Source organism: Passer domesticus, chromosome 10, assembly GCF_036417665.1.
Source record: "Passer domesticus isolate bPasDom1 chromosome 10, bPasDom1.hap1, whole genome shotgun sequence".
NCBI classification, from domain to species: domain Eukaryota; kingdom Metazoa; phylum Chordata; class Aves; order Passeriformes; family Passeridae; genus Passer; species Passer domesticus.
In genome coordinates, this window is record NC_087483.1 from 22,571,446 (window position 1) to 22,596,471 (window position 25,026).

The 25,026-nt window shown below is 37.7% G+C and overlaps 1 protein-coding gene across 2 annotated transcripts in view; it reads left to right on the top strand.

Moving 5' to 3' along the window:
- The window catches only part of SP3 (Sp3 transcription factor), a 34,049-nt gene that overhangs the window by 1,619 nt on the left and 7,404 nt on the right, over positions 1–25,026 (top strand). Inside the window, exons 4-6 of one of the 2 annotated variants that reach the window (XM_064434411.1) lie at positions 9,217–9,307; positions 9,413–10,579; positions 22,511–22,703. In XM_064434411.1, coding sequence (XP_064290481.1) covers positions 9,217–9,307; positions 9,413–10,579; positions 22,511–22,703 — 1,451 coding nt within the window. Of the gene's footprint in view, positions 1–9,216; positions 10,580–22,510; positions 22,704–25,026 lie in introns of both variants that reach the window. The other variant, XM_064434410.1, reaches the window with a different exon arrangement.

The window sequence follows — 25,026 nt, forward strand, 5'->3', positions numbered from 1 at the left end:
CATGCACCGTTGCCTCTGAAAGGAGCCTTGATGACCTCGGGACCTGGTGTGATGAGATGGATCTTGCAGACTAGAAACGTATTCTTGCTGAAGCTAGTTTAACAATCCCCAGAACAAAAGCCTAATGAAAACTCCTGTTTCTTTAATTGGTCTAGCTAAATCTCGTAAAATTCAAAGCGATTATGCATTTCTAAATAACTGGTACCTAAAAATATTGGTATATTAAAAGAGAGTTCAAAAATATCTTCTAAAATGACGTGATGTAATTTTCTGGCCTTGGCCCTTGGAAAATTGCACATATTGCCTCTAATTTGTTTTTACAAAACCATCTTTAAAATTGAAAAAAATGTGCCTTTTTATTTTTCTTCTTTTAAAGCATGTCTTATTTTTTAACCTTGCTGTGCAACAGCCTTGTATGGTGTTAGGATTTTGCAAATAGGAAGAAAAACTGCAAAGCATTGTACTGGTAAATGAAGTGGCTTTGTCAAGCTTTTAACAAATGTCAAAGTGTTACTGACAGAAGTTTCTAAATACTTGTTAAACTTTAAAATACTTTTCATCTGTACCTTCCAGCTTACTTTACATAAAGGGAGGCTGAAGCAAAATAGCTGTCTGAGGTCATACAGCAGGTTGTAGACTAATGACAGAGCTCGAAAATATATTAGGATTCCAACCCCTTTCAAGCATCCTTTCTGCCAAACCTATTTATTTGCTCAAGCAGTTTGTTTTAAAAAAAATCTCTCTAGATGTTTTAAAGTGCCTGATAGCTTTTAAGATTTCTTTCATAGTACTGGATGCATACAGTGCTGAAGAGCATAAACATGCTGAAAAACAGATGATGTTTAAATGATTGCTTGCTTTCCTATATCGACCTCCAAGGTTGTTCTCGCTGTACAGCTGGAATTGTGCATCTTGGGGATGGATTGATTGATTAGGATGAGCAGTAGGTCTGACAGGATACTAGAATGCTGGCACAGGACAAATGGTTCCTGGCAGTTCAAAATGGGCAAAAGAGATTTGTTGTGGTACTTCTTTACTCCTATTAAGTTAATATGTTGTGGTGTTAATGTTTAAGAGGCTTTTCAGGGGAAAGCAAATGCAATTCGAAAGAAGTCAAAATCTTAGTTAAAAACTTAATTGAATATAAGCTCACTCACTACTTTCCATACGTGCAGATAGGCCCTTCCTACATGTCTTCTGTGAGTTAGGTTATAGCATTTTGATAATTTTTACACTCCTACAACCTAACTCTTGAATGATTCAGAATATTTTGGGTGGAAACTAAATATAAATTGAAGGAGATACCTAACAGTAGCTGAACTAGACACTGGAGTTAATTAATATGACCTTAATAAAGAGAGGGGAGGGACTAAAGGCCCCGAAATACATTCTTTGTGAAAAACAGAAGAATGAAAGAGATTTAGTGCAATAAAGAGTCTTTTTCTTTTTTTTTCTGGTCCTCCGTATTTATCATATTGGAGGGTGGAAGAAGGAGGAAGCTAAAAAGTCTTACATTGTAGGTACCTCATAAGTCATATGGAAAATGAAATCTATATGCACAGACAGACATCATTCTCTTCCTGCAGTTTGTGATGCTCATCCCTTTCCCAGGGGTGCAGGTCAATCTGTTTGAGACCTGTGCATGGGTGATGGTGCCTAATGTAGCAGTGGGAGGGCAGCTCTTTCCTGTTATATTCTATACTTGGACTGCAGTTCTGACTGCTGAACATCTGGTAGAACTCTCACTCTGCACAAATGGATAGTAGAAGTCAAACTAGGTATTTCCTCTTAGAAGTGCTTGAAGAGCCTGCACATCAATGGATAGCCATGCTGCTGTTTCAGGGTTGATTTGTTACTGCTTTACTGACATTTGCTTGGTAGAAACTGGCAGAGCTGGAGCCAGCATGCTGGGCTAGCATACTGCTTTTCTGGCTGAAATGATATGCTGCAGCTGCTCCCCAAGAGACCAGCAGTATGATTTAAAGGCAACAGCAAAACTCCCATAGGAACGCAGGGAATATTGTGTGTCTGGGATATGGGGAAGAGCTGGAGCAAATGTGACTGTGTTTGTAATGATCTAGCTGGCCCTGCTTTTGAGCCCAGGAGTTGGACCAGGTGACCTTCAGAGGTCCTTTCCAGCTGAAATTATCCTAGGATTCTGTATTGGTGTCTGAGTCCAGGCCTACTGTTTGAATGGACATTGCTGTAACACTACTGAAAGGATTAGTGAGGAAGTAAAAAGACTGATCAAAATGGCAGCTGCTTGTCATAGAAAGCAAATGAAGGCAATTGACAGAACTAAACTCAACCCTCTTCTCCTTTCCATCCTGTCAGTGACCTGGCAGGTTGTCTTTAGTTAGTAAGGTTTTCAGCTTGGCCAGTGATTCTGGTTGGAACTATTTCTTTTTGGATGAGAGGCACTAGCAGGCATTACTGCTGATCTTGTCTTTGTGCACTGATGAAGATTGCAGTCTTTCACCTTTGACACCGTGATTTACTCTGCCTAATGATCAACCAACACCAGTATGTTGCCTGATGGTGTTTGGTATTAATGTAGATGGCCTTGAGTTTGTGGCTGACTTACCTGAGCATCTTTTCCTTGGTTGCCATACTGCTACATCCATGGTTGGGTCAAACACTTGCCATGGGAACTTTGCCTTGAATATTGCTACCTGCCTGACCTAGAATGACAACTCATGTTTTGGCCTCTAAGGATATCTTTGTCTTGGGAGTTCAAAATCTGAGAAGTTTTAATTTGGGTTTTGCTTTTTCACTATCTTTGACTAATAATTCCACTTCAAACTTTCATATTTAGAATTCTTTTTCATTTAGTTATAAATACTCTAGTTTCATTTTAAACATCTGCAAAGATTTTAGTGTTAGGTGAAAATGAGAAGCAAAGCAGAAGATGGTAAAGCTATACATAAGGGAGGAAACAAAAGAGCAGACATATTTAGGTCAAGCAGAGCCTTAATGGTCAGCTGTATGGTTGTAGCATGATCAGCTGATTGTTTAAGAAGCTATAAAGCTGAGGTGATAACCAGTTGTTTATGTTCTCTTACTTCATTGTAATGCACAGCTAAAGGCTGTCCTGGAACTCTTATGCTCCCAAGGGCCATTCTTATGGTTGTGCTGGGTGGGACTGGGTAGGTGAGGATGGGGTGCAAGACTGATTGGAGGCTGTGTGGGAGGTCTGGAGGGCGGGTGAGTTGGGATGAGTGGCAGGCTGGCTCTGATAGCCACCAGAGAATGGGAGCTGTCAGATATGACTGCCCCAGCCAAGGTGTGTAGATGCACCTTGTGTGAAGTGGGCTGCACTGATTCACTAGCATTTAAAAAAAAAAAACAAGGTTGGGAGGAATTATTTATATGATTTATTTGGTGGTGTTGCTTACCAACAAGATGTTGAAAACCTTTGGACAGGTTAATAATTAGCATATGTGGGGAAGATGAATATAATTTCTCTGCTGTAGACAAAGCATTTTTGTGTATCTTGTGCAAGTATAGATTGTTGAGTGTTTTAAGACTGCTTCGGCGTATCTTGAGCCTTAGAATTGAGTATCAGTGCTTCACAGAATTTAATAAAAGTCTGGAATTATAGTAGGTTTATGCCTCAGAAGGTTAACCATCTGAGATGCACCTAGTTTAAACTCAGTTTAAGAGGAAATAGGAATATTGCTGACAGGATGGAGAAAAAGAGGAAGGCGTTTTCAATTTCATGTTTTCCATCCATTAGGCAAAAATATGCTTGAGTGCCACGTGTGTCAGAGTTAACCATACTACTTGGGTTTCTGGCCTGTATGGTCATTTTGAGGAAGTTCAGAATTATTCTGACATCCATTTTTGCTTCTGTGGGTGATAAAATGGCTTCCTGATGCTAGGTTTCGGGATGTGAACAGATGCACCAGAATGTGTTCAGCCACTATAGAAAAGTCTGCCTGGAATGTCTTGCTTCTCTCTGTTCTCTACTTTTGCAAAACAAAGAAGTTTCACTAGAATGTGATGGCTGACAGTGTATTTGTCCTGCTGCTGTCCAGAAGCTCACCTTTTAAAATGTTCTTTGGTTTTTGTATTCCAATTATGTCTTTCTAATACTGGATCAGAGCCAAGTGTTGGAGTTCTTTTAGAAGGTGCTTTAGGGATGTTCTTAAAAATTTTGTTTTATTTCTCCTAATAGTTTTGGAGAAAGCAAGAAAATGTATGGTTTAAAACATTTCCATATTTTAAAACTGCATAGACAAAAACGTTCTCTAATATTAAACATTAGCAAGAAGTCTAAGATTTTATAGAAAGTTGAAGCTGGTAAGGATGTCTGGAGAATGTCTGGTCTGCCCCTCCTTGCTCAAAGTATTGTCAGTGATAGGAAGCTGTTCAGAGCTGTGTCCAGGGGGTTTGAATACCTCCAAGGTTAGAGACTCCACTCTGGGCAGCATGTTCCAGAGTTTCATAACCCATATGATACCAAACTATCATCATAGGGCATTGTGAGGTTATTATTTGCAGCATTATTTCCCCTTCCTAAGTGTAGGCTGACTACTTCTGAACACTACTTTTTTTTTTTTTTACCCCTCAAGATTATTTGAAGGTTAATTTTTTCAAGGTTATTTTCAAGGTTATTTGCTCCCATGCCTTCCCAAAGATCAACCAGTGAGACTGACTGATCCCAGGTTCTCTTTCTTCTTCTCTTGATGGTTTGATAGACCCTTCAGCAGCTGAGTTGAAAGCAGGAAGAAACCAAACCATTCCATAGAATGCTAGTTTGGCATGTAGTTACATTGAGATTCATATACATATATAGATTTAGCAATTAATAAACAAAAGAGGTTACCTGTCATCTAGTTAAAAATGTCTCCTCCTTGCCACACCTCGTTTCCTAGTACTTCAGCTTCCTTGTTTCTACTAAGGTCAGGGATATTGTATTGTCTTAATTTGGAAAAGTTCTGAACTTCTGCTGATTGATAACAAACTGTTGAAGTTTTGGCTCCAGTTGTCCATGTCAAGCAAAAAGTTGTAGATGGTCTTTAACTGAAATACAGTTAGATATATTTCACTAGATTGGAATTTCTTTTAAAATAAGATTTTAAGCAGCCCTGGATAATATGTTTTTTCCCCAAAATGCTCTTTGTTTTTCTAGACATTTGATTTGGGCAGAAGTATTTCTCTAAATTGAGTGGTTTCATTGGCAGAGGGCTGAAACATGCAACAGAATTAATTTGTCTTAACAAACAGCTTTGTGTCAGCTGAACCACAGTGACTGATGTTGAGCATGTTTTTAACCTATGGCAAATACAAGATAGAATGTATTGGCTCATACTTTAATGAAAGAGTTGAAGCAAGTGCATTTTATCTTGCATTTGTAATGATCTAAGAATGCACAGATAGTTTACTGTAGCTTGGTAAACACATGGTATTATTAAACCCATGCATCAGAACCCTAACTCTTTCATAAAACAACAATTTGGATGAGGCAGTGTCCAATCTTCTTCATTAGGTGTGTGATTTTTGAATGTTTAGGAGCTCATGACTCATTATCTTCCCACCTCTGGTGGTTTTGCTGATGCTTTTGCTCCAGGGCTAAATGGGGCAAAAGTGACTTTATGAAAAGTTCAGTAAAAAGCTGTCCACCAGCACAGATGAATGTTTGGTAGACTTTTGTAATAACATACTGATGGCTAATGACATTTGACATGTTGAGATGCAGGTGTCTACAACAAATACCAGTTCTTACAGGGGTCTTTCTCTGCATTCCTCCTCTCCATTTTACTTTGGTGGAGCATATTTTATTTTTTTATTAAGTCCTATCATCCAGTATGGTTTAGATCACTTCTGAAAGGTATTTTGTCTTCTGTCTTTCTCTTATCTCCTTTCACATTTGACTTAATGTTGCTGTAATTTTCTCTAAATATATTGAACAAGACAATTACTAGATTTTTATTTATTTATTTTTTATTATGATTTTTCAGGGATGAGACTTTTCTCTCAGAGACATCTCTTTATTTTAGCCACTGGAAATTATACAAGGCCTGTTAAAGAATCAAAAGACAGGCTGAACAGTGGTTGTAGCTTTCACTCTTTGTTGGTACTTGACCTTTCTTCAGGTGGACATATCATTTGATTTTAATTCATCCTATGCCATGTGTCAGCTACTCTCTTTGCTCTGTTCCTGTCTCTTTTTCTTGTTTCCTGATGCTGCTTCCAGTGAATTCCCTGTTGCTTCCTGTTCTCTCCTCCTTGGCTGAGTGGTGCTGAACTTTCCTCAGATCTTTGTCCCTTCCTCTTGAAACAGCCTTTGGATTGAACCAGTCCAGCCTTCTCTTAAAGGAACAGCTGCCAAATAACTGCTGCCTGAGTATCAGTTGATAAGGAAACTGTTGCTTTATCTCTACCCTCTAAATAATTGTCACAGATGGCTGAGACAGCAAACAAAGTGCATTTTAAATACAAAGCTGAGTAAGTGACTGGGCTGCAGATATTGCTGCTCATGTATGAGTGGCAGAACTTTTGAGTTACTACAAAAGTGCTTAATTGCCTGAGCACGTAAAGAATGGTTATTACTCTTTAGTTAGTAGGAAAAGAAGTCCAAGAAATGTCTTCTTGTCTCAACAGACTTTGTGAAAGAACATAACAGTCAATCTTGTTTTGACAGACTGATGATGACCATTTGAGATTAGAGATCATCCTCAAATACTCTTTACCATAGGGTTTTTTTCGTGCTTTAATGCTAGCAATTTTGATAGCTGCCAGATAGCTTCTTGAAAGCCTCACCCTCTTTTTGCTCCTCCCTCCACGTGATTCAGCTGGTGGTGTCTGATACAGCCAGCTGTAAGAGCGATGTGAATAACGGGCATTTTATGTTGCATGTGTAGCATAGCTTCCTATCCTCATGTGTGGCTGCCCTGAACTTCTCCATGGACTGCCAAGTGCATCTACTAAAATACTGGCTCTATTATGCTAAAATCACTGCAGAGCAGGTTTTGAGGGAAGATTTCACTACATCATGAAAACGTGAGATGTGTGCCCAGCATGAAAATGCCAATATGGAAATCAACATATGTTTTGGGAGAAGAATAAAGTAGGTCATTTCCGTATCACTAAGGAGACGGGTTCCCTTTGAAGTATTTCTGTGGATGATGTTACATATGAGTAGACATAGACGTGTTACTGCATATTAGATCAGTCCAGTTCAACCTGAGCTTTCAACATTTGCTTGTACGTAGTTTTCAATCAGTGAGAAATTACATCAGATTTGTAATGGTTTATATTGCTCTTTTGTTCCAACAGCTATCAGCACATTGTATGATACATTTATTTTATAATGACACACTTTAAACATATAACAGTCATGTTTAAAGGAAAGGTTGATCAATATAAGCGGGAAAGAAAATAATAAAAGAGAATTCTTATTCTCCTTATTATGCTTCTTTTCCTTGAAGCATTAAGACCATAAAATTAGTTTTGTTCTGGTGATGTGGAATCTATTTACTAATATACTACCTGAAAAATTATGAATCACACTTAAGAACCACACAATATTTTAAGCTGGAAAGAATCCCCATGGATCACTGAGACCAACTCTTAATAAGAGTCAGTGGTCTGTGTCTTTGAGGACTGAAGAAGGCTATAGCATTCTTTTGTTTTTTGCACAATAATTATTTTTACTGTTCTTGAGAAGAATTTAGAACCACAATATGTGTTTCCTTATTGAAAATGAAGCTAGATAAAAACAGTAAAACTTCTTCTAGTAAGCACTCAGACTTAAATGCACTATTTTTCCTTTACTTGTAAACATTGTAGTGTTATGGGCTGGAATAGGATAAGAATGTGAAACTGGCAAAGTCCCATCTAATGCTGTGGACTAAATTCACTCAGGTGCATACTGCAGGATTCTTTCAGACTGGCTAGGTCTCAATGCTATGTTAGGAAAGAATTAAATGTGTGCTGTGTTTTGCATGCCCTCGTTTTGTTCTAAAGGAAGTCAGAATGCAGCATCAGAAAAAAGTTGTGATTTGTTCTGGTTAACTTCTCTACAAGGAGTGATCACAGGATGAGTGCAGAAGGCCAAACCAGAAGTGTTCTTTCTATGTCCTCTGGACTCAGCCAGAGAGACTAGATTTCTTTCACAGAGCTGAATTGGTTGTAGGACAACCAAGTTAGTTACATGTTGCTAATATTAAGTTATTCTATTGGTTTACTGTAGTATGGTTGAACAGATGAGGAGATATTTTACCTCATATTTTTTAGATTGATGGTTACTTACAATACCAAGCTGGCTGATTATGCGAATATGTGCTAGGCATTGCAGGATGTTAAATCTAATTCTTAATACTCTATTCTGAAAAAGCTTGCTTTGGTAAAGAAAGGTAAGTGCAATTTACCTTTTCTTTACTGAAAAAAAAAAGTCAAATGCATAATAGGTTCTTTAAGCATCTGGAGTCTACTCTGAAACACTGGCCTTTTCCATTGTTCTTAATGTTCTTAATTGTTCAACTTAATGAAGATAGATTTTTCCCCTCCTAACTGATGCATATGACTAATACAAATAGGATTTCAATGTGAAAGTTCTTCGTCTAGAAGTCTTCTTCCTTAGCAAAACTAACTCCTACAAGCTTATAAACACTATAGCTTTGTGTTATGTGTAGCAAACTGAGGTTGTCCTGTCTTTCCAACTGTGTGACTACATCACTTCTTAACATTCTCTGTACTGCTGGGAGTCACAACATGCACAAATAGCAGAGTTGGAAGGCTCCAGGAGATTGAGGCTGCACTGGTTTCATGGCCGTTCCTCCACTTGTGTGCAATAGGTGCCTAGCTGGGCAAAGAGTGTTTCTGGGTCTCAGGGCAGGTTGGTGATGAGAACTCCAGCAGCCCCTGCCAGCTCTCTCCTTCCCACAGCCAGGGGTTTGGATTACCCAGCAGCCCTGCCACCAGAATAACCCTGCTGCTGTCACCTGACATAGCCGTGACACAGGAGCTGCATTTGACATGTTCGCGAGCAACGCGCAGCTACGACCTGCAGGCTGGCTAGCCTGACTTGGGCAAGAGATCCTTATAAAATCTGTGTTTCGTCGTTTTGATCCATTTGCTGATGGTCACATGAGCTGTACTGCATGTTTTCCAGTAGTGTATCAATATCTGGTGCTGAATTGTATGACTGGTGTAACACATAGTCTGTACATTTGTTTTAATTTTTTGTTTTCTTTTTTTCTTTTTATTCAGACAGGGGATTTGGCTTCTGTGCAATTAGCTGGAGGTCCAAACAGATGGGAGGTCTTGTCTGCAGCTCCTACCACTATAAAGGATGAAGCTGGTAATATAGTACAGATTCCAGGTGCTGCCACAGTAACTTCAAGTGGGCAGTATGTCCTTCCTATTCAGAGTTTGCAAAATCAACAAATCTTTTCTGTTGCACCAGGATCAGATTCGTCGAATGGTACAGTGTCTAACGTACAATACCAAGTAATACCCCAGATCCAGACAGCGGATGGTCAGCAGGTTCAACTTGGCTTTGCAGCCTCTTCTGATAATAGCAGTATAAATCAAGAAACTGGTCAAATTCAGATCATTCCTGGCTCGAATCAAACCATCATTGCCTCTGGAACATCTTCAGCTAATATTCAGAATATCCTATCTGGTCAGTCTGGTCAAGTCCAGGTTCAGGGAGTTGCAATTGGTGGTTCGTCTTACCCTGGCCAAGCACAAGTGGTTGCTAATGTCCCTCTTGGACTGCCAGGGAATATTACTTTTGTACCCATTAATAGTGTTGATCTAGATTCTCTGGGACTTGGCAGTGGTTCTCAAACCATGACAGCAGGCATTAATGCAGATGGGCACTTGATAAATACCGGACAGGCCATGGATAGTTCAGATACTTCTGAGAGGACTGGTGAGCAAGTTTCTCCTGAAATTACAGAAACTGCCACTGATAATGACTTATTTGTGCCAACGTCATCTTCATCACAATTGCCCGTTACCATAGACAGTTCAAGTATATTGGAACAAAATGCAAATGACTTGACCACAACTAGTGGCCAAGTTCATGGTTCTGATCTTCAGGGAAATTACATCCAGACATCAGTCTCTGATGACACGCAGGCTCAGAATATTCAGGTCTCCACAGCACAGCCAATTGTACAACACATACAGCTACAAGAGTCGCAGCAGCCAACCAGTCAAGCCCAGATTGTACAAGGTATTGCGCAACAGACAATCCACGGTGTTCAAGCAAGTCAAAGTATATCTCAACAAGCTCTTCAAAATCTTCAACTGCAGCTGAATCCTGGAACTTTCTTAATTCAGGCACAAACAGTGACCCCTTCTGGGCAGATAACCTGGCAGACATTTCAAGTGCAAGGAGTTCAGAACTTGCAGAACTTGCAAATTCAGAATGCACCTGGTCAACAAATAACTCTGACCCCTGTGCAGACTCTCACTCTTGGTCAAGTTGCAGCAGGTGGTGCGTTGACATCAACTCCAGTTAGTCTAAGCACTGCTCAATTGCCAAATCTACAGACAGTTACAGTAAACTCTATAGATTCTGCTGGTATTCTGCATCAAGGAGAAAATGCTGGCAGTCCTGCAGGTATTTATTTTACTCTTTTACAAAAGATTGGGTTTTATTACTGCATGTTGTTGGTTTAAATGGTGATAATCAGAACATCATTGTCTCGCTATTGAAGCCTACAAATACAGTGGGTTCAACATGGTGATGATAGATTTTATTTGAAACTGCTGTTCAGTTAGAAACTATAATTGTAGAACATAGTTGTACCTCACTCCTTTTAGTATGACCTGATGTAACTCCCAAGTAGTTATATTAGTTAACAGCACTTCAGTGTTTGTATTAAAAGATCTTACCCTGGAGAAGATCTGTATACTAAATTGAAAAGGGGTAACCTGGCTGTCAGCTGCCACTCTTCTAAGGCATCAGTATCATTAACATTCCCATTCTTCCTAGTCCTGAATAGATGACATTTCTATGGAAAATCCAAATATTTCTGTTTATGCAATTTTTTTCCTCTTAAAATTTTCAGACCCCCTGAAGTGCTGTTATTTATCTGCTCTTTTGTTAAATTAATTTCCTACTGATTTACTATTAGTGCTACTATGATGTAGGAAACTTGTGTAAGGATCAGTGAAACAAGCATGCATATATCAAAATGGAGGCTGTGCTTAAGAATATGTGTGAATTTTCAGTACTGCTTACTTGTATTATGTTTTATAGTACAATCATTATGAGTAGCACAGTGTTTTATCATGGTGGAGAACAAATACAAATGTTTTCTTAAAATAGGCGTTTCTTAATGTGAGAAGAAAAACATGCTAAACAAAAAGAATAAGAGATGATTGTGGACCAGGAGGTTTTGCTATACCAGAAGTCATTTAAACACATTATTGGGTTGTGCCCAGGCTAGTTATGAGAGGCAGGGTGAACAGTAGAGGTCATTTGGGGGGGAAACCATTGCACAAAGTAGCTTGGAAATCCCTGTTTTACTATAATCATGTGATTCAGCTCTCTGGTTCATCAAGATACTGAAGCATAAATATTTAAGTGAAGCATGCATGGTTTGTATGTCTATTTTAGCTTGTGAGAAGAAGGCAATGTTAAGTGAAACATGCCTAGAAGACCTGCAGAGTTTTGTTTCAAAAGGCTACTGATTATAATACCTATAAGTTACTGATAGTGATATGTCAAGAAGCTTGCTTTCCCATTTGAAATCTCTAATTTGAATTGAAAGTACTGTGCTGGGATGTTTTTAGTTAATTTTGTTTTGGAATTTACTTCTGTATTATGAACTTACCATCAAGTAAAGTTATTCAGATCTAGATAAGGTTACTTTTCATTGGCTTGTAGACAACAACACCAAAGGAATATGCTCTGCTCACAGCATTTGCTCTTCTGTCTGATGTTGATTATTAAATTTTCTGTTTACAGTGACCACAGGAAGTCTTGCTTTGTCTCCATCACACATTGTTAGCTCCGAGGATGTAGATGTCAGTAACAAAAAGCATATATTCTGAATGTGAATACAGCTGAACTCAGATGCCAGAATCTAAGTCTCAGAAAAAGAGCCCTTTACTAATTATTATTAGCTCTCTGGCTAATACAAGGAGGATTATTTCTGAGATTTATATTTGGTATAGCATCATGTAGCTAATGATATTGCTTGTGGACTAATGTAGCAGAAACTTGAGAAGAAGAATAGAAAGGAGAAGGAGAAAGAAAGCAAAAAAACCCGAAACCAGCTAGGCAGTTGATAAAGAAGTTGAGTCTGATCTGTGGTGTGTATAATTTTGTGTGTTGATCATTCTCACGAGTGTTTCAATGGTGGTTTATAATAAAATGCAAGGGAGTTCCATCAGGCATTCTTTAACTGTATTCTCTTATAAGGAATTTCACGTGGGAAGGCAAGAGACTAAATGGGATATATGAAATGTGATTAAATAGGCAGAAGTACTGGATGAATAGCAGAAACTCTTGCCTGAAGTGCATAGCTATAAACACCTGGTTATATTAAAGATATGATGGAGATTTATAGTAACATTTTTCCTACTTGTTTAGGAATAATAAATGGATTGGAATGTATTAAAACTGCCATTCCCTAAATTTGGGGAGAATGTAATTGGCCCTTCCTTTATGTTAGAAGAAGCTCACTTTTCCACAGTAGTGATTAATGTGACACTGCTTCTGACAGAATCAAACTGAATTATCTTGATTGACTTCCAGTGTCTTTTCCATATGCATCTGGTATTTTGTCTGAGAGAATCTTTTTCAGAGGTGTTCCTCCCCTTCTTATTTATAACCCCTCATAGCCTTTCTTGAATTTGGAGAATAAATATGCAATTAGAAGCAGATTATGAAATCATAGGGGGCTTTTTTTTCAGTCAAAAGTATATTGTTGTTTTGCAAATAAGGAAAAACAGTTTAATTTTAAACCGAAAGAAAAAGGTAAGTGGAAGAGATAGCAGAATGAGAGAAATTAAAGTGTGTGAAGCTACTTGATTCCTTTTTTTTGTCCACTACCAAAGAGCTTTGAAGCAAGATAAAGAAGGGTTTCCCTGTATTTTCTCCCTCAAGCTGGAAAATACACTCCTTTCATACCAGGTAGAGTCAGACTGTATTTTCTGTTTTCATTTAAGAAAATTTGTCTACCTGAGGCAAAAATAAAAAGAACATATTCCTAGTTTTGTGTCAGAGATGGCTGGTAATTATCTGAAGTCCAAATGATGTACTTTGTTCTGTTAGCAGTGTGGCTGTGAAAGCAGTTAGGTTTTAGATTTTCATTGTTACAGCCCATTGTGTGAGAGGTGTTCTTCCAAGGCTCACTCCCCAGGTAGGCAGCAGAGGACATCTTTCCTGTGCTTGTGTGTGAGGGGAAAGAATGTCTTTACCTGGGTCCTACATTTTGTTTACATAATGGAAAACCATTGAAACCCTAATACAAAACTAATAGTTTTGTCCAGTAAATGTACAGTTCTCTTCAAAAGATGTCCAGTAATTATGTTTCTACCAAAATGTCCATTCTGTGCATAGACCCACATTGCAGTGAATTTGTTCTGAAAAGTCTTGGCCAAGCTTGTTTTTCTTAGGGTGTTGATTAGAGCTCACATTCCTCATGGTGCTTAGTGTTGTGGTGACCAGGGGAAGGGTATTGGTTCGTCACAGCCAGGACTCTTCAGCATTGCTTTTCCACCAAAACGCTCTATCAAAAAGTATCTGTATATTAAGCACTGCAGGGAGATACCTTTCTCACCGTTTTGGCTTCACTCTTCTGGTCTTGAGAGGAAATTAACCTAAGAAAGCTCACTAGAAATGTACTTCTTTTGTTGGCAGTTTGTTAAAAAATACTGTGTTGTGTGTAACAAATAGAGCCGTTCCATGCACAGTTCACATTACTCTTTAGTGATTTCCCTGGTCAAGAAAGGTGGAGTTTTTTATTAGCATGTTTATATAGATTTCTTCTTCAAACATTTCATATAAGTAGTGTTTATTTTGGAAAACAGGAACTGAAATGCACTAACTTAGCCTTCATGTTTCTGATCCTGTAAGTTTTGTCAGCTTGGAAGAATTTTTAAGTTACTGGATTTTCCCCCTGACCCCAAGCCATTGTCCAGCTGAAGGAAACTTAATGATGTCAATCAAATTCTAATTGTAATAGTGTCTCAGCTAATTTATTAATGTACTGAATCAGTTTGGGATTGGTTATTTCCTGGAAAAAAATTGGCAATTTTACCAGGTCTTATATAGGTTGCATAACTTGTTATAGGATGCTGGATAATTTTTTTTTAATATACTTCTTTTGACCATTGCAGTAGCACCTGAAGACACTAGCAAATTACCTGAAAGAAAGTAGCATTGACTTGAGAATGGACTTTACTGCTTATCAACTCAGACACACTCACCTGGAAGATTCATTTATTTCAATAGAAAAAACCCTGTCCTACAAACAGTTTTCCAGGTGGTCTGGAATCAAGGCAAAGGGATTCCTTTCAAGAGTTGGCTGAAGTGTCACTCCAGAACTGAGGTCTTCATTTCTGCATCTTTGTTCCCAGCTCCTCTTCTGCAGGAGTGTACCCAGCTGCTGAAGGGCTCACCTTGTGCTGCCATTGTCCTTAGAGCCAGGCCTGTAGCTGACTTACACAGTTGGTGGTGAGTGGGACTGGCTGCCTCTCGTGGTGGCAGCTCCATTCCGTTCCTGCCCCAATCTGACGGCTTTGTCATGCCGCAGTAATTCAGCTACTCTGAATTTGACCCAAAAATTGCCTGACAATTCTCAAGGTAAATAGTTGCCCAAGTGACAATTTATCTTTCATCTGCTGATATCTTGTGAGGCTTTGGTCTAATATCTGTTTCCTAAAACAGTCTAAATGCTGAAACAATATGAAAAATGAAGTATTCAGTTTTACTTGCTGGGATGGTTGTTTCCATGTTTTATAGTGCTTCAGATGAAGTGGTGCAGAGTGCTAAATAAAGCATAGCTTTCTTCCAGCCTCTAGAACTTTTAAAACAGTTTTTGGCTCGTTTTCAGTGTTTCTCAGCTTAGTTGTTTTTTAAGTTTCAGTTTTTAACCTTATTAATTTTAATTTTAATTATGCAGTTTTTCCTTCTAAGTCATTCTTTATAACAAGACTGTGAGACAAGGGCATGGTATCATTTTGAAATAGAATCTGATTTAAAAAAGAAAAAAGTCTTATGAAATGCATGAAGTAAACTGAAGCAATGATAAGTAAATATTTTCATCTGACAACGTCTGTCTTTGGCTATCCAATTTTCATTTGAGGCATTTAGTTTTCATGTCATAAAATCAAAACAGTTGAAACAATTCTCCTCACTATTTTCTTAATATGAAAATTAAATTAGAAATGGGTGAATTTAAGTTGGTGTGGGAATTAGAGCTATTTATGTTCCAATCTTGTGTAAATAGTTTGCTGTCAGCATGCTTAAATTACGTTCCTTATTTTGGCATCATTTCCAAAGGAAATTAATAAATTGTGGAAGAATTAGATGATCATGCTTGTATGTGTTTCGCAGTTGTGCTTATAACAGCACATAGTAAATTATCTCACTTAAAGTTTGCAGAACTTCAGTTAGTCTGGTTAATTTTTTAGTGCAATATCTATTCTGGAATGGAATGATATTTTTTCTTCAAATTCTTGAAAATACTGAATTGTTACATCCGTCCTCTGCATTAGTACTTCATGGGCTTTTCTCCTCTTTGTTCCAAAACTGCTCATCAATGATTTTTGGTGGTGGTGAGGTGAAAGATTTTGCATGTATATTACTCCTAAGTAAATGTATGTTGTGTATGCCAAGTGTCTGGGGATGCAATATAGATTCTCAGAGCTAAGGAGCTTAGCTTGAGTTACCTTAGTCTCAGATATCCTCAGGATGGTCACAAAAGAATATATTACCCAGTTTCAGGTACTCATTCCTTTTGCATTTTTCAAATACTCTTTTTACAAGATACTCCTGACACAAAATGAAAATTCACATACACCTGTGGGGATCTATGGCAAGTATCCATGGAGTGAAAGAAGGTAGGGATTTTTTTCCAGTACTGCTACAACTTAAGAAGAAGGCTGGAAACTTGTCTTCTGTCTTTTTTCAGCACTTCAGGGCCATTGTTTCAGGTTCTGTGCAGTTTTCTTGCCTTTTGAACCTCCTGGCAGGATGACATACTTTGTTCTGATCTCTGAGATCAGTACCAAACTTGTCAGTGCATCTGGCTCATGGAAAGTATCTGAAGTTTCTACCAAGGACAATGACAGTCTTTCTATAATGCTAGGAATACTCCCCAGGACCCTAGTTGTGATTGCCCTCTTGAAGGTCAGGCTGGGCTGTAGGTTGTCTTTTACTGCTTGTGGAAGACTCAAATTTTTCCAAAAGGCAGTAATTTCAACAGCAAAAGGTGGTAAAAATACATATTGTCAATGACATCGTCATAATTTAACATGGAGAAATGATAGTTCTCAACCTGCATCTAAAATTCATGCCAGTATTTAATTCATGTATTCCAAGTATGTCTTGTACTTCATTTAATCAAAGTGTTTTCCTGTATCCTAGTAAGACACTTGCTGTGCAGAACTCTCAAGTATATTATATCAACAACAGTGTCATCATTGATTTAAATAAAAAAATTAGTTTTTAATCTAATTGTTCATATAATTGCATTTTGAGTGCACTAATTCTGTCCCTACTTCTTTGAGTCTTTGTTTACTCTTTTTCAGTATTATCACAGTATTAGCTTTTTTCTAATCCACTGGAGCATTCACATGGCCAAAGGCTCACAGCATTAAAACTGCAGAGAGCTCTTCAGCCTTCTCTTAAAAAGTATCAAATGAAAATTATCCTAATCTGTTGATTTATTAAGTGTTTGCTTCCGTAGCTGTTCTTACATGTTCCTGACTTACTGTCAGTGGGAAGCTTTTCATTGTCATCTACTAGTAGGACAATTATTTGGCTTTTACCTAAACACAGGACAGAAACACTTACTGAAAGTTCTGTCTTCCTGAATTGCTGCTGACAATTCTGTTGTTTCACCCTAGTTGCAGTCTGATATTCTTCTATGAAGAGACAGTCCTGCTGGTCAGAGAATTCTGTGTCCTCTTGCTTTCCTTAGATATTTCTGGAGTTAGTGACTTCTTCAGTATTAAGCATGATCAACTCTTCTTCCCTTATTTAGTTAGACCTTCTTAGATTGTCAGCTGTGAGAAGAACAGAAAAATTAAGTGCATTCTGCAGCAGGCATTACTGTCTATAAGAATCCAGAAACTTGCATCTGTAGATATCTCAAGTGAGTACAGTTAGGGCAAGTAACTGTTCCTTGATGCATAGTGTGTTCCTTGAGGTAGCACTGACTGAAGAACTTTAATCATTTAAATACTTAAATATTTGCTTTAGAGTAATGTATAGAATCAGTTGGAGATACACTGTGTAGCATTTCTTGCAAGGAAACAAATCTGGTATCCTTGAGTACTGTAAGGTCCTGCTCTTAGGCCTGGACACAACAGTTGTTTTTGCTGAGAATCTTAAAATCTGATTTAGAGCTATTGAATCTAGATGACAGTCTTTTTTCTGAGTTGAGGTTCACCAGTATTTCAAGATGATGCTTTGCAGTGTACCTCACGTTGCCTTGTAATTTATTGTGTAATAAAAATGTCTAAATTCATGCTGCAGATCTGGGGCAAATCAGAGTAAAAATCATTATTTCTGTTTAGTTTCCTGTCTGAAAGACTTGAACAGCTGGTCAGCTAATAGAGGGAGTTTAATTTAGACAGTTCAGTTTAGATGGGAAGGAACAAGAACGGTGTCTTAAGAAATTGAATTCCAAGGGAATGTGGGTTGAACTGTAGAGAAAACAGAAAACAGAAGAAGATGGAAAGGAAGTGGGGATTAACATCTCTTTAACATCTCTTTTCTTGGGAAAGGTAGGAAGGGAAGCCCCTGTTTAGAAAAATAAACAATCAGAAAATTGAAATGGCAGTCAAATTGTGATTTTGTGAGGAAATTGATGGGGAGGTATGTGCAGTGCTGCTGTGAATCTGTTTTCAGTTCAAAGACCATGTTTCAGATCAGGAGCTTGTAAACCTTGGCTGGGTGGAAGGGCTGGGTGGCTTTCAGCATCTAGGAAAAGCAGCTGAACTAGAAGCTCGCATTTTTCAGACTGTTACAATGTAATACTAAGTGTAGCTTTGTGACATTCTGTAAAGGCAGATACATTAAAAAATCTGCATCCTCTTCCCTTCTCAGTTTACCCCTGTTTCTGTGGCTCTTGGGCAAACTAAAAACTTTTTCCATAGATGAAGAAAATAGCATGTTCTGAAGTCCTGGTTGAAACAGACAAGACATAATGTGAAGATTAATTGATGCATTCATCTGATACCTGGAGAAGTGGGTAAATGACTTGGCAATATCAGTGGGCAACAGTATTTTTCTCCACACTAGATTATAGTTCCCATGTACTCAAGAATAGTTTAAACTGCATTTCCATCTGCATTGTTTCATCCTGTCAGTTTAGTTATTCTTCTCTGAAGCACTTCAAACAAATCTCTTGCGTATTGGTTTTGTTTGCCAAATACACTCAATCTTGTTCCGTGTTGTAGCCAGCTCTGGGCTTTCTATGACTATGAAATACTACCACTGGATCGGAATTATTCACCAAGATCCCAGTTTCCATCTCGGAAAAGCCAAACCTAAACCAAATCTAGCACACTAGACAGGAAGCAGAGCTTGAACACAATATAAGTTTTTCAGCATCTGTTGGCAGTTTGCAACAATATCTTTGTCTAAAATTCCCCTTGATACTTACCTAGAACTAAGTCTTGAATTTAAAAGTAAGGGCATATAGAAATTTGAAAGCATGGAAATAAAAGACTAATGAAGAAAATGTAACCTTTATTTAGCCTGTATTTAATTGATAGAAGACAAAAGTTGCCTCAAATTTGCTAATGTTTGCGTCAACTTGCCATGACTTTAGGGATTATTATTCTTTTAAGCCTCTTTTTTCACAGAGTTTATGTAAATTGTCTCAGTTGAGGCTGAATTAGAATAGAGCACATCTAGAAGAACACTATGGAGAAATGTAGTCTCTGGTATCTGTGTGATTTTCATAATCTCAAATACCATTGCATTGGAGAACACTTAATGTCTAGCTCTTCTCCATGGTTTGCCCTTTCAACAGCTTCACGAGTGGCCCTCTCTCCTCCTTCCAAAAATACTGGTGGAATTTTAACCTTATCTCTTGAAATAATGTAAAAACCTACTTGGAGAGCAACAGACTCATTGGTTCTGAGGGCCTCATTTGAGGCAATCACATTCATTGTGGGTTTTGATGCAGTTCACTCTCTGCTGTACTACTCCTGGTGAGGCTGTTTAAACACTTGATGTATTGATATTTCTTCTAATTGTGTTTTGTTTAAAATATAGTCTGTATAGATAAGTATTAAAAAGTCCTGTCTGTAAATTGCCAGTTTGTATTGTACTTTCCTGTGTGCCAGGAGTGGAAGGTAGTCCTTCTGATGAATAACTAAAGCAATAGCTACACTTTCTGCCATACCAAGATAACCAGAAAGCACAACACAAAATAAAAACCATAGTACTACTTTGTCTTCATTTCAGTTGTGCATTTTTTAGAATAATGCTATAAACTATTCTATATCTATGCAAATTGTTGTCTTCTCCAGTATCCTCAACTGTTAGGTATGTTTTGACTGCCCTGCTTTTTTTTATGTCCAAGTAAGTTTCCCAATTATGTATCTATCTTTATAGAACTGTTATAAGTCTCTGCTGCTGCAGTAATGGTGGTGATTGGGAGAACCTGGGAATAGAGAGATACTAATGAAAAAGTGGAAGGAACTCATGACAAAAGTTTGTAAAGTGGAACAGACATTGCACAGAAGGTAGAAAGTCATGGATACTGGCTTGCAGTAATAGACTTTTGGAGATGCTTCTACTCTTATGTGTATCTCTATTATTAGAGTGTGACTTTGGGAGGTCAGTGTAATAGGAGAATGTTTGACTTCAGTAGTGGACTTGGGTCTTGGGAGCACAGATCCATACCCTAATTTGTCCCATTTGTCTTTGCATTTCTCTTTTGAAGTATATGTATGCAGTCTTAACTGGATTCAGCTTCTCACTTTGCATGGACACTGTATGCTACTTTCCATTGTTAGGGAGATCATAATGAAATTACCTTCTTAAAACTGTGTGTTATTTTATTAATAGTATTTTAATTGTTATTTTAAATAAAGCAAGAATTTATACAGTGTACATGTTGTGCTACATTTGATTGGTAAAAGAATTTTGAGTATAATGTGTAACACACAGTCCTAAAGAACTGGTTGGAGACTTGCATTGGCCTGTGCTGGCAGCCTTGCTGTATTTATGTGCCCTTTTGTGCAAGAGTGAATCAGGCTTCTGCTTTTTTCTAAAGTTGCTCTAAAATGTATTAGTTTACTTAGTAGTTATTTGAAAGATAATTCTATAAACTTTGTTTTATAGTGGTTTAATGTTTGCTTATATGAAACAAATGTTTTATATAACATACAGATAATGAAGTTATTTTTTAAGTTATTTTCTGAAGTTATCTCAGAAAATAACTTAATTTGGTAGCAAAAGCTCATATAGAAGACCAGAAGTTGCCACAGGTTTTCTAGGTCTTCTCATGAAAGATATTTATTGTGGTGCTGTCTGAAATTGTGAACTTGTGATGGTAACAGCAGAGATGTGCAGGTGACTTTGGGCAAGCTTATCACAGTAGTACCATGTGTGTGAAAAATCAGCAGATGTGACTGTGCTTGCTCCTGGATTTCCACAGCTCAGACCCTATCCCATTCATGCAAACTTAATTTTTCACACTGGCTTTTGCAGCCAAACCAGAAAATATTCTAGAGTTCCATGGTTTTGACCTGGCGTTCTCTTCCCAATACAGTGATTTCCTAGAGAATTACTTCAACTGTAGTTACATGAGTGATGTAGGGTGCAGACAGTCCTGCATATGGTTATATGTGTGAAAAGAAAGGCAAACTGCTGTTGGGGATGACTGGGCTGAGACTCTGTTAGCATCTAGCAAATTTTTGTGTAGCAATATCCTTTAAACAGATGAATACTAGAGATGATTTTGAAGGTAGACCAGGTAACTATTACTCTTTATGTATTTTGTTATTGGTTTCTTTCCTGATCTCTGCTGGGACAGGATACTCTTCATCATATGACCCAGCACAGTTTTTCTTATGTTTTATCAGGTAATCTGCAGCTTTCTCTTCATTACAAAGATATGATGGCTGATGCACTGACTTCCAGAAAGAACTTAAGAGGGGCCACAATGCTCAGTTAAACTTTCAGTGTTTAAGGATAAAAATCTATGTGATAATTGGGTTAGTTTTGCTGGAAAAGCAGTCTCTTGAATGTGTCCAGAAAGATTGAAGCTTAAAACAAACAAACAAACCAAATCCTACATTATGTAGGTTTGCTTATTAGTTTGTGCTAGTGGCTAATCATTTTCACAGAAAAAATGCAAAGTAAACTACTCTGCTGAACCAAAGAAGGGGCTGGGGTTCAGCATTCTAAAATGATACATACAAATTGTCTTTTTTTGGAATCCAGACTTGGGAGTCCACTGGGAATGCACAATAGTGTTTGAGGGGAAGATGTTCCTATTAAAATGTAAATTTGTTAAAACAGTTGTTGTTATGACACTGTAATTAATTCTTGGATTAGATTGAATGAATGCTCTGCAGGAAGAAGGTACACATACTTGCAAATGTCCATCCTATAAGGAATAACTAGGAGGCCTTTTTGCATGCAGAAAACTGCTAAGAGCTATTTTGACTACTGGTATATCAAAACACTGATGTGGCTAATCTGTTGTTTATCTCTGTCTAATGCTGAATAACATTCTTCCCTAAATGTTTTCTATGTGTTATGTAGAAGACATAAATTTCAGGTGAAAAGAGGGAATGGAACAAAACCATTAATTTGTTTGTTTTCCTTAGGTTATCTTGGTCTTTCTCGGGTGAAAACCTTTTATTAGATTGATCTCTCACATTACTTTATATATCTCTGTGCATACTAAAACCTTCTGAAGACCCCTGAGGAGAAGGCTGTTGCTACTACATGCGACACTAATTCAGAAATGCTGTGGAAATAGAAATGGCTACTCAGGATCATTTGAAACATGTGTTTACATTTTCTTCTACATCTGTCCAACCTCTTGTTCCTCAGTTTTTCCCATGTTTCAAGCAATATTCTCCTATTGACAGCATTCCTCACCAAGAACAGTTCAAACTTAAACTATAATGCTGTGTTATAGCTTATCTTCAGCTTTGAAATGTATAGTAAGATAAACTTTTAAATACAGGTTACAAGGGCACAGAAACAATGTCAGAATGCACTTAAGGATGTTGACTTTTGACTGGCGTAGTGCTCTCAAGAATAAAAAGATTTGATCATTATGGTTTCCTTTCTGTCTATTTAATGGGCTACTTACAGATCTGTGTTTGTTCTTTTCCCCAGATATTAGGATTAAAGAAGAGGATCCTGATCCAGATGAGTGGCAGCTCAGTGGTGATTCTACACTGAATACTAATGATCTAACACATTTGAGAGTACAGGTGGTAGATGAGGAAGGGGACCAACCACATCAGGAGGGAAAAAGGCTGCGACGAGTAGCATGTACATGTCCCAACTGCAAAGAAGGTGGTGGAAGGTATGTCAAGTTCAGTGCCATATCACACATGTAATGATGAAAAATGGATAATGGGCAAGGAAAAATGAGCTTTTGTTAACAGCAGTTGTCTGCAGTGAGAGGAAACTACAGGCTTATTCAAAGGAGTTTATGCAATAAAGGACTACCACTTCCATTTTGGGGTTTGCAGATGAAAAAGCAGATTATTCCACCCTTTTGGAGTTACTCCTTTGAGATTAGTTGAAAAAATGTGGAGTTAGATGTCACCTAGTACAAGTGAGGGGGATAGAATATTGCCCTAAAAATATGAAAATTAAATATTTTGCAATATGCACATCTGTGATTGGCTTCCTATCATATGCCAAGAACTTGATTAAATCCTGTGTTCCTGCATTTCCTCAGTGATTGAGCAGTTTTCCACAGTTTAATTGCTTTAGAGTGTTACAAAAATACAGTTTTCCTAGTTTTCTTATTCACTGGTTTCTTAGGAAAAACAAGGTTTTTGTAATATAACAAGATTTGTATAATATTTCTAAATAGCAAATTTTGAGCTGTTTTCAGTCACAATTATTGAGACTTGACTAACAAAGAGGTACTGAGTTCCAATTCATTAAACTTCAGTGTTGCACTGGAACCTATGCTTTATTATTGTGCATCTCATTAAAAGATTACTTTTTTTTGTTGTTGTTCGGAAGATTTTATTCTACTTCCAAACACTTAATTTTGAATGCCTTGATTATGGATATGAAAGGGGAAGGGTAATAAGCTGCCTTTCAAAAGTGGAAATATTTAGTTGTGTTTGTGCTTGAGAGAATTGTGCAGGGGCTTTTTTCCAATATGCTAAAATTTGTCCAATTTGATAACAGTTTCTTCACTAAAATGGAGAACTTTATTTGTTTGGGAACTATGGTGTAAATCACTAAAATGTCTTTAAAGAACCTGTCAGTGTCCAGTGGCACTGAGTTCTAATAGCACAGGCTGACTCTTACCAAGTCTCTTGTCAGTTCTTGGTGCATATTCTAGATACCTGCCTTGCAGGCACAGGGAGGTAATATCTCAGGCAGCCATGCCAAGTAAGTTTTAAGTGTGTTGAAGAGAAAAAGACTCTGATACACTTACATCACCAGCAAAGGTGGTGATGATATCTGTGTGTAATCCAGCATCTTTGTCCATCAGATTCCTCTTGTTAAATTTCTGTTTGTAGCTCACTGGAACATGTCACAGACATTTCTAAGTTCTTGGTGAACTTCTCTGCTGTGAAAATCTGCCCAAAGTACACCCTGGATTGAGATTTGCTTCATTTCAGGAGAAAACTTTGAAAATGTGATTTGCACTGCATGTGCTCTTAGAAAACAGAGATTTAACAGGTGTTAAATATTCCTCATGCTCTATTCCAAACTACAGTGGTTTAATTTAGAAATCTGTACTGTAAAATCCTTGTCCTTCTGAGTGGAGTTGCTATGAAATGAAATGAAATGAAATTTTCAAGTTTCAGCCCAAGAGAGAATCTTTTTGAGAGATCATTTGGGAAGTCTGGAGAAGGGTGTAGTCTGACTGAAAACTCAGATATGCGGTTTTTGGGAAAGAGTTAAGAGCTACAACAGAGTTAAGATGGATGAGAATCTGAAATTCCCTGTAAAGAAAGGCCTGGACACATCAAACATACAAAGTAACTAGGAAAAGTAGGACAAGGAGTCAGGATGTGAGAAGAATTAGAAGTGGAATAGAAACGGGATAATGAAGGAGACAATGGTGGGGAAACAGAAAAGAGTGAAAGTGCTTACAGTTGCTAGATTAACTTTCCCACCAGAATGCAGAAGTCCTTTAGAGTTTAGGAGAAGGAAATAAGCCCAGTTGAAAGAATATTTGAGTGTTAATGTTCCATAGCTGCTAGAGTTACTTGTTTATCCCTAGTGCTGGAATTCTGAGTTTTGATTAGTCTTTTAACTCTGCTGATGATTTGCAGAGTTTCAGATGATAAGACATTTGCTTTTGTAAATTCTTTCAGATAGCATTCATAATTCTTAAAATTATGTTCAATTTGCAAAATTTAAAACTGGGCGAGTGCTTAGTTAAGATATCCTGGGCAACTTGAACTTAATTCCTTGTGCATATACATTATCACTTGGTTTCTAATTACTTAACTGGATACTATTTTTTTCATATGGCATCAGTGCCATTTGATGGATGGGATGGCTGATACTGAGCCATCAGGGCTGTGTAATGATTGTCACCTGCTTCACTTATTGCAGCAATTGGGAGGTGTTTAGGAAACGAGACACAGGACTGCAGCAACAGGGCTCTGAAATTTTGGAGGTGTAGGTCTATATACCCCACCTTCTCC